Genomic DNA, 15,361 nt, shown 5'->3' with positions numbered 1-15,361 from the left:
ATTGACCACCTCCCCCCAAACTTCAACTACATTGCCTTTCTGTTTTAAAATTGTAGGAATTTCATGGCAGCTTTGCTGATTTAGACACGAGGTAATATTTCTCTGAGGTTTCAGTTCCCTTGCAGGAAATTTCAAATTAGTGAGGAGGTGATCAATTACACTTTGTCAGCAGGTGAACTGTCACACCTGACTGGTCTAAAGCCATGGAGGAATTCAACAGATAGCAGTGAGGAAGTGGAAAGGCTGCGGAAGGATTTGGATAAGCTAAGAAAGCGGGCAAAGAAGCAGCAAATGGGATTGATGTGGGAAAGTGTAACATTCTCCACTTCAATAGGAAAGAATAGAGGCGTTGATTATTTTACAAATAGGGAAAGGCTTCTTAAATCTGAAGCACAAAGGGACTTGGGAATCCTAGTTCAGGATTCTGTTAAGGTTAACATGCGCGTCCAGTTGACAGTTAGGGAGGCAAAAGCAATGTTAGTATTAATTTTCAGCAGACTGGAATACAAGAGTAGGGATGTACTGCCGAGGCTGTATCAAGCTTTGGTCAGACTACATTTGGAATATTGAGAGCAGTTTTGGTCCCTATGTCTGGAGTTGGAAGGGGTCCTGAGGAGTTTTAGAAGAAATGATCCTGGGGACAAAGGGCTTATCATGTAAGGAGCATTTGAGGACTCTGGGTCTGTACTCAATGGAGTTTAGAAGAATGAGGGGAGGATCTAATTGAAACTTTCTGATTATAGTCATTCCTCTGCATCTGCAAAATTCGCAAGTGAACAGCTTGTTAAAAGTAGGTTAAAAATTGCAGATATGTGATTTTTGCCTGCAGATGTTGACTTTTGTTACTTAGTTTTTGGTGTGGATAGGTGAACTCACAATTCAAGATTTTGCACGTGCAGAAGTACTAAGATTGAGTGGACATGGAGATGATGTTTTCTGTGGTAGGATAGACTATATCCCAAGGGTGCAGCATTTTTAGACTGAGATGAGGAAAACTTTCTTCAGCCAGGGAGTGGTTAATCTGTGGAATTCATTGCTTCAGAAGGCTGTTGAGGCTGAGTCATTGAGTGCATTTAAAACAGAGACAGATTAGTTCTTATTGAGTAAGGGGATCCAGGATTATGGAGAGAACAAAAGAATGGGGTTGAGAAACATATCACCAATGGCCAAATGATGGAGCAGACTTGATGGGCTGAATGACTTAATCCGGCTCCTATGTTGTATGGTCTCACAGTCTGAAGATAAGCACTGGACGAGCTAAGTTGTGTTTTGCTAAGTTGGGATGTTGCTTTGTTCAGTAAAGAACATAATTTACAAGTTAGATTGAGATGCCACTGTAATCATTTACCTGTCTTTGTTACCAAGAGGGTTACTTCAGTAATGTCGAAGATGGGCATGTGTGATAGCTCTGACTGGCATGGTAAAGGCTGAGATGTGTTTGTGTACACATGCCTTTACAGACCGGCCTGTCTTATAAAAGAGATGTCTCAAGACTGTGACCAATCCATTACCTTGGCTTCGCAGGTTGCAATCACAGGATTTGTTGCCTTGTCTTGTCTCCGCTTGGAAGATTCCTGGGTGGTAGAAAGAGCAAGATAATTGTGGTAATGTGTACAGTGTGTCCCTGATTTGCCACGGTGAAATTTCCTTCTCCCCTGTCTGAGTGAAGATAAATCCATGCTGTGTATCCAAGTTCTTTTCTCCCCCTCCCCAGCTCTCACTGCCCCATGCATGCTGTCAGGGGAATTAATCCATGCCCCAGGGTAGGATAAAATTCACACCGCATTTCCTGTGCATGAGATCATCAGTCTTTCTGGAACTGTTTGACCCTGACTTGAGAATCAAAAAAATGAGTTAAATGTGACGGGTTGAGTTCTCTATTTCAGACTCTGGCTCTGGAACCTCCTGTAATCTTCTTAACTCTTTACACACTGTGCAGAATGGCCTTCGCTTTCCTGGAAGAGTTGGAATTATCATCTCCTCTCCAGATGTGGGAATGACTCCCACTAATTTTCTACTTTTGAAAAGCAAATTGCTGAACTGGGGTGGCGTCTGCTCACTTAGTGGCGTATGTCCCTTTTTTTTAAGTTATTTAATTCCTGCCTTTCACTTTTCCTGTCAGTACCTGATTCCACATTGTCCAGTGCTATCCGAGGAAACTTGCTGTCCCTCTGCTCTGTTTGAATACTTGCAACAACAGCTTACGTTTGATGTAATCAAACTCGTCTCAAATGGTTCAGAGAAATGTTATCAAAGAAAATATATGCTGACTTGTTGTGGTCAGCCTGAGACCAGCTACTTAGAAGGCTTAGCGAATTCATAATGGTGGCTGTAAATAAAGCTGACAAATGGGCTTTTTTTTTGTTCATTGTTGATATTTGGCTAAGGATTATTGATTGCCCTCCTTTCGTTGCTCTTGAATGACATTGTTCCAACTCTGTGCAGGGCAGTTCACAATCAACCACTTAAAGGCCAGCCTTGGGCGAAGGTTGATCGGTTTCATTCCCTTCAGGGACAGTAATGAGCGTCATTCCAACAGCTCCCTCGTCACTTTTGCTGCTTAGGACTGTACCTATACATCTTTGAAGATGGCACGAAAAGTTGAGACAGCAGTTCTTAAAAAGCATATGATTCTCAGCTACTTCTGCCACCTGTAATCCGACCCCACAACTGAAAATATATTTCCCTCCCCACCCCTAACTGCCTTTCATAGGGTCCGCTCTCTCCGTGACTCCCTCATCCGGTCCATACTCCCCACTAGCCCCACCACCCCGGCACCTTTTCCTGCAACCGCAGGACATGCTACACCTGCCTCCACCCTCACCTCCATATAAGGCACAAAACAAACCTTTCACATCAGACAGGAGTTCACCTATACTTCTGTCAACTTGATCTACTACATTTGCTGCTCCCGATGTGGCATCCTCTACATTGGTGAGACCAAGCGAAGGCTCGGAGACTGTTTTGTAGAGCACCTGCACTCTATTCGCGACAAATGACAACAACTCCTGGTCGCAAACCATTTTAAACCCCCTCCCACTTCCTTGGCGACATGCCCATCCGGGGCCGCCTCCAGTGTCACAGTGACACCACCCACAAACTGGTGGAGCAGCACTTCATATTCCGCCTCAGGAGCCTACAGCCCAATGGCCTCAATGTGGATTATACCAGTTTCAAAATCTCCCCACCCCTGGTCTCATCCCCGCTTTCTTGACCTGACACAACCTGCCCATCTTCTGTCCCGCCTAATTGCTCCTCCCTCCTCACTGACCAGTCCCCACCACTGACTACCTGCACTCACCTATCACCATCCCACCTACCTTCCACAGCCCCACCCCTCCTCTCTCTCTTTGTTTCTGAGCTTCCTTTCCCCTCCCCTCTTCCGAAGAAGGGTCCCGAACCAAACATCAACCTCCTGCTCCCCTGATGCTGCCTGAGCTGGATATCAATCTGTTTTGTTAGTTAAGATGGCCAGTTCCTGTTAAAGATCTGTGTTCTGAATTGTTGTTGAATGGAAAAGACTATTTGGTTATGAATATTTACTAATATACATTTACTTAAATGAAGTTAAATGTCTGTTTTTTGCTTGACCTTTCTTCAGGATATCCGGAATACTGTCGGTAATATCCCTATGGAATGGTACAAGGACTATCCACATATTGGTTATGATCTTGACGGAAAGAAAATCTACAAACCAATCCGAAATAAAGATGAGCTGGATGAATTTCTCGATAAAATGGAAAATCCAGATTATTGGTATGGCTTTGATTTTCGAATATGCTACAAGCCTTGGTGCAGTCCTGCCTGTTATCCAATTAAACTGAGAGTTGATAGCCAGAGACTATTTCCCAGGGCAGAAATGGCTAGCACGAGGGGTCATAGTTTTAAGCTGGTAGGAGGAAAGTATAGAGGGGATGTCAGAGGCAGGTTCTTTACGCAGAGAGTTGAGAGAGCATGGAATGCGTTGCCAGCAGCAGTTGTGGAAGCAAGGTCATTGGGGTCATTTAAGAGACTGCTGGACATGTATATGGTCACAGAAATTTGAGGGTGCATACATGAGGATCAATGGTCGGCACAACATTGTGGGCTGAAGGGCCTGTTCTGTGCTGTACTGTTCTATGCTCTATGTTCTAAACTGTTTTGTTAGTTCATCTCATCACAGCTTGTATTATTGAACTGCTTATCGCATTAGATACAAAGGGCTAAGAAGCTGTTGTGGCACAGTGGCAGTGTCCCTAGCTCTGAGCCACGAATCCAGGATTCAAGTCCCACCTGCTCCAGCAATGTGGAATAAGGTCTCTGAATATGTTGGTTAGAAAATATCCCCACAGAAGGACTTGATCTTAAATGTGCTCTTTCCATAAATGTCAGTGGGATTTTGCACAGATTAACTACCCTGTAGCTGAAGAAATTCCCCCTTATCTCTTTTCTAAAGTTGTCACTTCACTCTCAAGCTGTGCCATTGGGTACTAGTCTCATTCAATGCAGTCCAAACGTGGTCTGACCAGAACCTTATACAACCTTAGCAGTACCTCTCTGCTGTTTTATTCTAGCTCTCTCGAAATTAATTCTAACATTGCATTTGCCTTCCTAATTGCCAACTGAACCTGCAGGTTAACCTTAAGAGAATCCTGGACTTGTACTCCCAAGTCCCTTAGTGCTTCAGGTTTATGAAGCCTTTCCCCATTTATAACATAGTTTATTCGTCCTACCAAAGTGCACAATCTCTCACTTTCCCACGTTGTATTCCACCTTTGCCCACTCTCCTAGCCTGCTCATGTCATTCTGCAGCCTCCCTGCTTCCTCAACACTACCTGTCCTTTTGCATGTCTTTGTGTCATCAGCAAATGTAGTAATAATGCCCTCACTCCTTTGTCCAGATCATTAACATATAATGTGAATAGTGTAGTCCCAAGATGTACCTCTTCACTTGTCACCAGCAGCCATCCTGAAAAAGTCCCTTTTGTCCCAGTCTCTACCTTCTGCCAGTCAGTCAATTCTCTATCCATGCAAGTACCTTCCCCCTAATATCGTGGACTCTTGTCTTATTTAGCAATTTCCTGCGTGGCATCCTGTCAAAGGCCTTCTGGAGATCTAAATAGATCATATCCAGTGACTCTCCTTTGTCTAACTTACTCATTACCTTCTCAAAGAATTCTAGCAGATTTGTCAGGCACGACCTCCCCTAGACACAGCTGTGCACATCCAGGTACTCTGCAAACTCGTCCTTAATTATGGACCCTAAAACCTTACGAATGATTGTGTTGTCAGGCCCAACCCTTCTCATGGTTATCCCCTTATCTGCTGCGCCTAAAGTTAGATTCCTGACCCTTTCCATATTGTCTGTTCTGTTACTTGTTCTGGAAACTTTAATAACCTCTCCTAGCATCCCCTCCCCTACATGCATCGCACTCTATCACTCGCGTTCACACTCTGTTTAACGTTTTCCACAATTTGCCACGCAACAAAAAGCACCCCCTTGATTACTTAGTTTAAAGCCCTATCCACAGCCAAGTCATGCAATTTGTCAAGACTCTGGTGCCAGCATGATTCAGATGGAGCCCATCCCATCAGAACAGCTCCCTCCTTCTGATCTTTTGAACCATACATTTTCCTTTTGAATGTTGTTAACCCTTTGCCACTTAGCTCTTGGCTCAGGTAGTAATCCAGATTTTATGACCTTTTTGGTTCTGCTTTTTAATTTAATTCTTTGCTACTCAAGTTCCCTCATCGGAACCTCTTTCCTCTTTCTACCTATATCATTAGTACCTATGAGGACCATGACAACTGAATCTTTCCCCTCCCACTCCACATTCCTTCACATCCCATTTGATATCCAAAACCTGGGCACCAGGCAGGCAGCATTTCCTTCGGAACTCTCAATCCTGGCCACAGAATAGTGTCTATTCTCCTGGCTGTACTATCCCCAATCACAACTACATTTCTCTTTTCTCCCCTTGCCTCTTGAATGGCACCCTGTGTCACAGTGCTCTGGTCAGGTTGCTTATCTTCCCTATTAGCCTACACTCTCATCCACACACAGAGTAAGAGTCTCAAACCTGTTAGATAAGCTCAAGGGCTGAGGTTCCTTCAGCACAACCTGTTGGATTTCTCTACCTGCCTCCTTTGTAGTCACACCTCCTGTCGCTGACTACTGACTGAATTTGAGCTAGTTAATCTAAGGGGTGTGACTGCCTCCTCAAACACAGCATTCAGGTAACTGTCCCCCTCCCTTATGTGCCGCAGTGGTCAAAGGTCAGACTTCAGCTTGTCGACTCTGAGCAGCCAGCACTTGCTCCAGGTTTGGTCTCTGTGAACCACAGTGGGGTCCATCAGTTCCCACATGACGCAGGTACAATGCATCACCTAGCCCAACATCTCTTTTAATTACTTCATTCTTAATTTGTTTTTTAAAAATTTCATACGGGTCTATTCATTTGTAGTCATTTCCACTATTTGCCTTCAATTTGAAAGCAATCTGTAATCTGTGCAAGGAGTTAATGTGCTTAGGGGCAGGCAGGAAAGAGGAATCAGAAGCTAAATCCAACAGTCATGAGCTTACTGAATGATGTAGTGAGCTAAAGGGGCTGAATGGCCTAGTTTTGTTTCTTGTTTTTAGGGTTTTCTTTTGTGCTTCCCTATTAGTTGCCCTATGCACATGGTCTGTTTACTTGTGAAGCTCCTTCTACTGATAGGGTAAAGATTAAGACAGAGGCTTGTAGATGAGAGCTTGAACAAGGGTATGGTGAAGGAAATAAGGTCGTTCTGTTATTTAATCAAATATAATTTTCTTGACACCACTGTTTCCTCACCCTCCCCACTACCTTTCCACAGGCGTACTATTCCAGATAAGATGACTGGTACTGAAATTCGACTAACTGATGAACAAATAGACCTCATCCACAGAATCCAGAAGGGTCAGTTTGGAGATGCCAAGTTTAATCCACATGAGGTGAGAATATGTGATTTTCGAGCAGTCATCTTCCTTCAGTATAAAAACACAATTTCCAGATTAAGTTGGAAATGAAACAAGCGCTCAATTTCGGAAACTCGCACTACAACTGGGACAGAGAATGGAGCACCAAACTGCAGGAGAGCCATTGATGCTCATGTTTGCTCAATGGCTCCTAGTCTTTTATAGAATGTCTCAGTGAGCAGTGTTCAGATGTCTCTAATTCTATGCCGTACCAGTCCTGCATGTGCTTGATGGGGACAGTATCAGGAGAGCTTTGAACTGTATTGAACGTGTGGTGTGAATGTTCGGCGCATTTAAGTCCGTGTGGAGAGCTATAGCGCATTTGTTATAAATGCGTGGGGTGATGGAATTTAGCAACGTGGAAGGAGTTAATTTGGCCTATAATGTATGTGCCAGCTGTCAGGTAAAACAACTTGTTTAATCCTTTCCTGTTTTGTTGCCTAAAAACATACCGCAGGCTACCCTGACAATCCTCGTCCTTGCTTCAAAAAGAAGTAACCACTGCCCCTTCTTTTAAATATAGCTTTTAAATGTATTCCCTGCCCCTCATCCACCAGCCTATGAAGTAGCTTTGCCTGATTTTACAGATCCTCCCTCCCTTCCTCTCAACTTCCTGCGGCCTGTCTTATCCCACTACCTCTTCTCTCTGTCCTTCCCTTATCCATTCTCTCATCTGTAATTCATTTCCAAATTCTTTCTCCCTTTAATTTCTCTAAGAACTGAAGCCTCCCATTCTTGGTACTTTCATCATCATCATCTGCATATTCAAATCTGTCTTGAAGTAACATTTCTGACGTTGCAAGGCTGAAAGTTTTGAGGATTAATGTTAATTATTCAGACAGTTTAATAAGTCAATAAGCCTAAATATTGTTGCAATTTTATCATCTCCTCCAGCAGACTAACCCAAACTGATGTTCAAGCTCTGTTCCCATATCACCTTATCGTTTCCTTAAGCGTCTGTGACATGCCAGCAACTGCAAATGATCAGATTTCTTTTCACTGTGTCTCTGACAGTTTGTCTAAGTTGTGGAGCTGCTTGTGCTATTCTGCTGTAGTACAGGTGTTTGTCACTAGGGGCTGTTGGTGAGCTGTGAATGTCGTAAGCCAGTGGCCCCATTTGTTATCACCAGTACAGATATTTGGAATCAGGAGCAAGTCTGTTTATTCCAGTGGCACTCCATTTATTGTCCGCTGCAGTGCCCTTTTCCAACATTATATTGGACAACTGTGATCTGGATGAATTGTTCTTCCCAACTTCTGTCTATCTCTTTTACTGTTGATCTGCTTCCCATCCCCTCATTACTTTCCCGTTCTGTATCCCAACCCACAACTGTGCACAGTCTCTTCCCTGTCCTGCTGCCACCTCTCTCCAACAACTCCTACATCCAGCTCTTCTTCCTTGTATTCAACTTGCATCCCCATATGCAGACTCTCCTGTTTTGCACCCCACACCACTTCATGAAAGCTTGCAGCACAGAGGAGACCATTTGATCAAGGTTACCTCTATGGATGACCTGTCCAGTCTTCCCTACAAACCAGCCCATATTTTTATTTAGGTTTGTTCATGGATTGTGAAGATGGTTGGCAAGGCCAGTCTTTATTGCTGATCCCCACTTGCCATCGAGAAGGTGGTACTGATGTGTCACTGCACTGAATTATAATGCAGGCAGGAGTCTTGGGTTCAATCCTAATTGGTCAGCTATGTGGTGTGGGACAAGAATCTCATTGCTTCCTTTCTCTGTAGGCCATGATGGAGCACTTTGGTTGGTTTTGAAGAGGGCTGGCCTCCAGAATCCAGCAGCATTACCGAGTCTGCATTTATAACAGTGCTTTTAATGTAGATGGACTCGCCAAGGTGCTTCACAGAGGCATGAATATAAAACGGGCACTGACGCAGTGGAACTACAGAGAGTTGGTGACAAACTTCTTCAGAGAGGGCTTTAAATAAGAGGGTTGCGAAGTGCTGGCGAGGTTTAGGAAGCGATGGTGTGTTTTAAAGGCTCAAGACAGCTAATAGTAGGACATAGAGAATAGGGTGGAGACATTCAAGGAATAGCTTGTTTTTGCAGTATCTGAGGATAGGCAATATTGCATCGATTGGGCGGTGTGACCAAGGAGGAATTCAAACCTGTGGATGAGAATTTTGGATCTAGGCATTAAAGAGTTTGACAATGAACAGATATGGAGTTTTGGGGTGAGGTAGGACATGGACAGCAGCGTCAGTGGTAGCTGACAAATTGCTGGGTTTGCTTAATTTGTTTCTGCATCTCGCCTCTGGGTTTGAGTATCACAGGGGTGCTGCAGGGACTTTCTAGGGCATACATGTGTGTCCTTGTATAGTACCTGCAGCAGCCTTCTGCCTCCTCCCCATCATAAATACGTTTAGTGTGAGAAAGAATAATTAGAAAGCAGTCAAGGCAAGGATGCAGAGGAAGTTTGCTAGAATTAAATCGAAGGATGAGACCCATTAAAAATGTGGAGAGATGCAGACACTGGGAATTTTAAGAGTAGAAGGAGATAGCGATTTTAGTAGAGCTGTTCAAAATATGCAGGAGGGTCATGTAAATGTATGAAATAGGAGCGGAAGTAGCCCATTCGGCCCCTTGAATCTGATCCACAATAAATAAGATCATGCTGATGTCTTAGTGTTGTGAAATTCACAATCCCACCCGACCACCTCAATGACCCATCTTCCAGCACCTTTTGAGACAGAGAATTTTTCCTCATCTCAGTCCTGTAAGGGCAACCCCTAATTTAAAAACAGCGTTCCTGAGTTCTGGACTGACCTACCGGGAAAACATCCTTTCCACAGTTCCATTGTTCAGTCCATTCAGGACATTATATACTTAAGTCAAATCACCACCCACTCTTTTAAAGAAGTACATGAATAGGAAAGGTTTGGAGGGAAATAGGCCAGGAGCAGGCAGGTGGAACTAGTTTAATTTGAAATTGGGTTCGACGTGGTCAAGTTGGACTGAAGGGTCTGTTTACATACTGTATGATTCCAGGCAACCTATTTTCATAAAACAGCTCACTCATTCTAGGTATTGGTCTAATAAAGGTTCTCTGAAACACCACCAGTGCATGTACATTCTTCATTAAATAAGGGGACCAAGACTGCATGTATTCAAAAAATGTTCTCACCAATGCCCTGTACAAGTGAGGCATAAAGCCGTTTTTGTTCCTGTTCAGTTCCTCTCATAATAAAAGATAGCATTCCAACAGCTTGATTACAAGTTTTAGCTGCATGCTATTTTTTTGTGACTCATGGACCAGCACACCTAAGTACCTTTGCATGTTGGAATTCAACAATCATTCTCCATTTAAGTAATACTCTGCTTTTTCATTCTTCCTGCCAATATACCAACTTCACATTTTTCCTTTCTTTTCGTTAATGGGATGAGGACGTCGCTAGCCACGCAGCATTTATTGCCCATCCCTAATTCCCCAGTGGGCAGTTTAGAGTCAACCACAGTGCTGTGGTTCTGCTATCACACGTAGGCCAGATCAGGTAAGGATGGCAGTGAACCAGAACGGTTTTTCCTGACAATCGACAATGGATTCACGGTCATCATTGGATTCTTAATTCCTGATATTTATTGAATTCACATTCCACCATCTACTGTGGTGGGATTTGAACCCAGGTGTCCAGAACATTTTTGGGGTCTCTGGATTAACAGTCCAGCGATAATACCACCAGGCCATCGCCTCTCCTTTGTACTCCATTGTCTGATTTTTCTCCACTTAATTAAGTTATTTTTGTGGAAAACTTCAAAACTTTCTTAGCTACCTACCTTGGTGTTACCTGTGAGTTTAACTACCATGCCTTTACTCGCCTCTTCTCTGATTTAAATAGTAAAAGGTTGAGGCCCCAGCACAGAGCCAAACAGGATTTCACTTATCACAGCGTACCAGTCAAACATCTATTCATGCATACTGCTTCAGAGCTAGCAGGAACTGCAGATGCTGGAGAATCTGAGATACCAAGGTGTAGAGCTGGATGAACACGGCAGGCCGAACAGGAAGGCTGACGTTTCGGGCCTACACCCTTCATCAGAAATGGGGGAGGAGAAGGGGGTTCTGAAATAAATAGGGAGAGAGGGGGACGTGGATAGAGGAGAAGATAGGTGGAGAGGAGACAGACAGGTCAAAGAGGCGGGGGATGTAGCCAGTAAGGGTGATTGTAGGTGGGGAGTTAGGGAGGGGATAGGTCAGTCCAGGGAGGATGGACAGGTCAAGGGGGCGGGATGATGTTAGTAGGTAGAAGATGGGGTGGGGCTTGAGGTGGGAGGAAGGACGGGTTAGGAAGGCGGGGACAAGCTGGGCTAGTTTTGAGATGCGGTAAGGAGAGGGGAGATTTTGAAGCTTATGAAGTCCACATTATATCGAAACCACCCTATAGTTTCCTACAGCGTTCTGCCTCCTTTCTTCTTGAATAGAGGGGTTCAAGCCTCAACTTTGTACTATGATGGAGCCTTTCTTGAATCGAGGGAATTTTGGAAAATTAACAACAATGCACCTTCTGTATCATCAGTCACCTCTTAAAACCCGAGGAACCAACCAGGGTCCCTTGTGATTGCCATCTCACTCAGATCCTCTCTCTCTTCCATCTCTTGATTTACAGCTAATACTGGATTTTTTTTGTATCTTCCATAGTGAATACAGAAACAAAATATTTGTTTATTCTGTTCACTATTTTCTTGTTACCTCCTATTCACACCTCATTCTCACCCTTTTGAGGACCACCATGCACTTAATTTGCTCTTTTCCTTATTAGATATCAAAAGAAACTCTTGCTCTTTGTTTTACATTCCTAGCTAGCTTCATCTCAAACTCCTAATTTTTTCCTCCTGAGTAATTGGGAGAGCTGTGTCACAGACTAGTCAAGCAACAGCCTGGCATAATCTTACTTGCAGAATCAAACCCAGTAGATGAAGTCCCAGATGCTGCCATCACCATCCCTGAATACGTCCTGGTCCATTGACAGGATAGACCAACCACAGGTGGCGGCACAGGGGTATACATCAGGAGGGAGTTTCTCTCTGAATCCTTAACATTGACTGTGGATCCCATGAAGTCTCATGGCTCAAGTTAAACATGGGCAAGGCTAACTGGTCTGTAATTCCCTGATTTCCATCTGGCACCCTTCTTAAAGAGCAGAGTGACACAAGCAAATTGCCCGTCTCTCCCAGCCTGTGCTAAGATTAAAACCCCCATTAATACTACTTTGCATCTACTACATGGTTGCCTATTTCCAGCATTCATACAATCTAGCACTTCTGAACTGCTACGAGGTGGTCTACATATGACTCCTCTTAAGGTTTTAGTTCCTTTACGATTCCTCAGTTCCACCTATAATGTCTCCACTGGGTGATTCCTGTCCCACCATTAGAAGCGATTCTGTTTCTAATTAGTAATGCTACTGTACACCCCTCTGGCATTTTCTCTGTTCCCCTATAAACCTTATCCTAGTATGTTTAGTCCCCAGTCCAGCTGCCATGTCTGCTATATCGTAGTTTAAAATTTGAATCTGTGCCTGCAGCTCATTTAATTTGCTCCTTACACTCTATGCATTTGTAAGAAGAACTCTAATTTTGTCTGTACTCTCTATCCAGTCTTTAGCATCTTTTTATTATTCCTCCCTCCTGTCTTATTCAATATACCGTTTATAGTCCTGCCTTATTCATTAAACATTATTCATTAGGGTGGCACGGTGGCTCAGTGGTTGGCACTGCAGCCTCACAGCACCAGGGACCAGCGTTCGATTCCACCCTCAGGCGACTATCTGTGTGGAGTTTGCACATTCTCCCTGTGTCTCCGTGGGTTTCCTCCGGGTGCTCCGGTTTCCTCCCACAGTCTAAAGATGTGCAGGCTAGGTGGATTGGCCATACTAAATTGCCCATAGTGTTCAGGGGTGTGTGGGTTATAGAGGGATGGGTCTGGGTGGGATGCTTCAAGGGGCGGAGTGGACTTGTTGGGCCGAAGGGCCTGTTTCCACACTGTAGGGAATCTAATCTAAAAAACTGGCTGTGCTTTTTCATCCTATTAACCTCTACCTTCTCAGATGCTGCTCCAATTCCCATTCACCTGTCATACTAGTTTATAGCCTCTGGAGTGGCACTTGCAAACCTCCGTACACGGATATTGGTGCCCCTCCAGTTTAAACACAACCCTGTTCTTTTTGTACAGGTCCCATCCACCCTGGAAGAGAGTCCAATGATCCAGCTATGTATTCAGCTGGACTTTCTTCCTATTTCTGGCCTTACTAGCTCAGGGTGTAATTCAGAGATGACAACCCTAGACTTTTGTATAACTCCCTAAATTATTTTTGCATGATGCCATCACCTATCCGGCCTATGTCTTTTGTTCCAATATGGGCCACAACCTCTGGCTGTTCACCCTCAGTACAACATTCTTCCTGTAGTGCAGTGATCAGAACTGCAATTCCAGCTACAGCCAAAACACATCTCAACAACATCTCAATCCATGTTCCCAAAATCTGTACCTACACCTTCCTTCTCCAAAATGAAGACAGATGTAAAGTAGTTGTTTAACACCCTAGCAGTATCCTCCAGCTCCACTCTCACATTGCCCCTTCAGTCCCTAATAGGTCAGTTTCCAAGGTTATTCCCTTCCTTTTGTACTTCCTGGACTCCAGTATGACCTCTGCTGATTTACTCCCTTTGTACCTCATCTTCCTTATCCAGTCCTCGCACATTCAAGATGGCAACACAGTAGTAGAGGGCTCATCTGCTCCTGTCTTACTTCATTCCTTTCTTTGTTTTCTTCCTCCTTTGTTTCCGCCCATCCTTCCTTCCTTTAAAACCTTTTGCAGAAATTTGGCAGCATTGGCAAGGCAACAAGAGCGAGCCATACACCGAATGCCTCCCACCATTCTGTTATAGATTTACCCAGAAGTAACATTTCCCAGACTGTTTTTGCCAGATGCTGTCATGTTTTAACAATATGTCTTCCCACAATCTAAATGCTTTCTTTCTTTACAGATGACCTTTTTCCTTTTCCAGATTGCTGAGGGTGTAGGGTCACTTGGATTTTACAAAAATTGGCAGTTACAATAATTGACAGTGGTTACATGGTCATCATTCAGATTGCTTTTAATTCCAGATTTCTATTGAATTCAAATTTCACCATTTACCGTAGCTTGTGTTTCCAGAACATTAGTCTGGAATTCTGTGTTATTATTCTAGTTGACAACACCATTAGATTCCTATGTCCCCTTGGATATACCCTTTAAGTGATGGGGAAGAAAATGCAGAGCTCTTGGCAAATAGCAGAGCGTGACTAATTGGATAGCTGTTTCAAAGAGTCAGCATAGGAATGATGGGCCAAATAGCCTTGTTTTCTGTGAGATTGTGTGAAAGAACCACTGTAAAATTGTGGTCTGGTACCATGTCCAGCTGGTGTGATAATATATGCCTCAAACACCATTATTTTATCAGTGTTTCAGATCCGCTGGGGAAGTTTTGAATGCAAAGGGTTACTTGAATGGTTTCTTTTTAATAGTTTCCTAACTTGGGCTGAATTTCAAAATTTCTACCCAAAGAATTTGCATTGAATTCCTCTGAACATACTTCATCCCAGTGAATGCGGTCTGTTCTTTCAAAAACACTCTCAGGTTGGCCTGGAGTCCGCGAAATCTGTCTAACCACTGGCCCTGGGGACAGACCAAATGTCTTGAGGCAGGTGACCTTTCAAAGGAATTTCTTTTCTCCCCTGATATTTATTGGAGTAAAGGATGTTGGTGAATTATTTTCTCCTTCTCTGCTTTTTCCCTAATTCCCCACTGAGTTATTTTGTTGCTGTTGTTTGCATTGAGGACTCTTAGGCTAGGCACAACACAAGGAAGCATTTCCAACTGCATTAATTTATTTCCTAGCTTGTACACCAAGCAGCCTTATTGTCCAGGGAAGTAGGCTCACCAGTTGGCTTTGTGCCCTCTAGGACCTCAATCAAAACTGTCCCAGACTTGCAGCTTGCAGAAGGAGAAGGTATTTAGCTCCATGATTCCAGGCTGAGTGTGCACTTCATTGCTGAGGTATTGGGTCAGCCTTCTCACAGTACACCAACCTGACTGCACTAGTGTCGCCCAACATGCAAGATCATAATTCTCTGGCTGAAATAAAACTGGTTAGAATTCTCGAGCATTAGAGCCTTTCACCCATTGAAACCTGTCCAGATATTATATCTCCATATCTATTATTGTCAGCTTTGATAACCTTTAATATGTCACCTTCACTCCTGTACTCACTAATTTTTTTCTGATTCACTCGCGGCGTGTGAGCATCACTGGCTGGGCCAGCGCTTGTTTCCCATCCCTAGGTGCCCTTGAGATAAGAATGAGCTGCCCTTTTGAGCCACTGTAGT

General features: G+C 43.8%; 1 protein-coding gene across 1 annotated transcript in view; it reads left to right on the top strand.

Annotated features, from left to right (window-relative positions):
- The window catches only part of bop1 (BOP1 ribosomal biogenesis factor), a 160,599-nt gene that overhangs the window by 118,855 nt on the left and 26,383 nt on the right, over window positions 1-15,361 (top strand). The window contains exons 4-5 of the mRNA XM_048552036.2: window positions 3,602-3,756; window positions 6,835-6,952. Coding sequence (XP_048407993.1) covers window positions 3,602-3,756; window positions 6,835-6,952 — 273 coding nt within the window. The remainder of the gene's footprint in view (window positions 1-3,601; window positions 3,757-6,834; window positions 6,953-15,361) is intronic.

Source organism: Stegostoma tigrinum, chromosome 2, assembly GCF_030684315.1.
Source record: "Stegostoma tigrinum isolate sSteTig4 chromosome 2, sSteTig4.hap1, whole genome shotgun sequence".
NCBI classification, from domain to species: Eukaryota; Metazoa; Chordata; class Chondrichthyes; order Orectolobiformes; family Stegostomatidae; genus Stegostoma; species Stegostoma tigrinum.
Note: the sequence above shows the minus strand (reverse complement) of the source record. Positions and strands in the feature narration are given on the sequence as shown.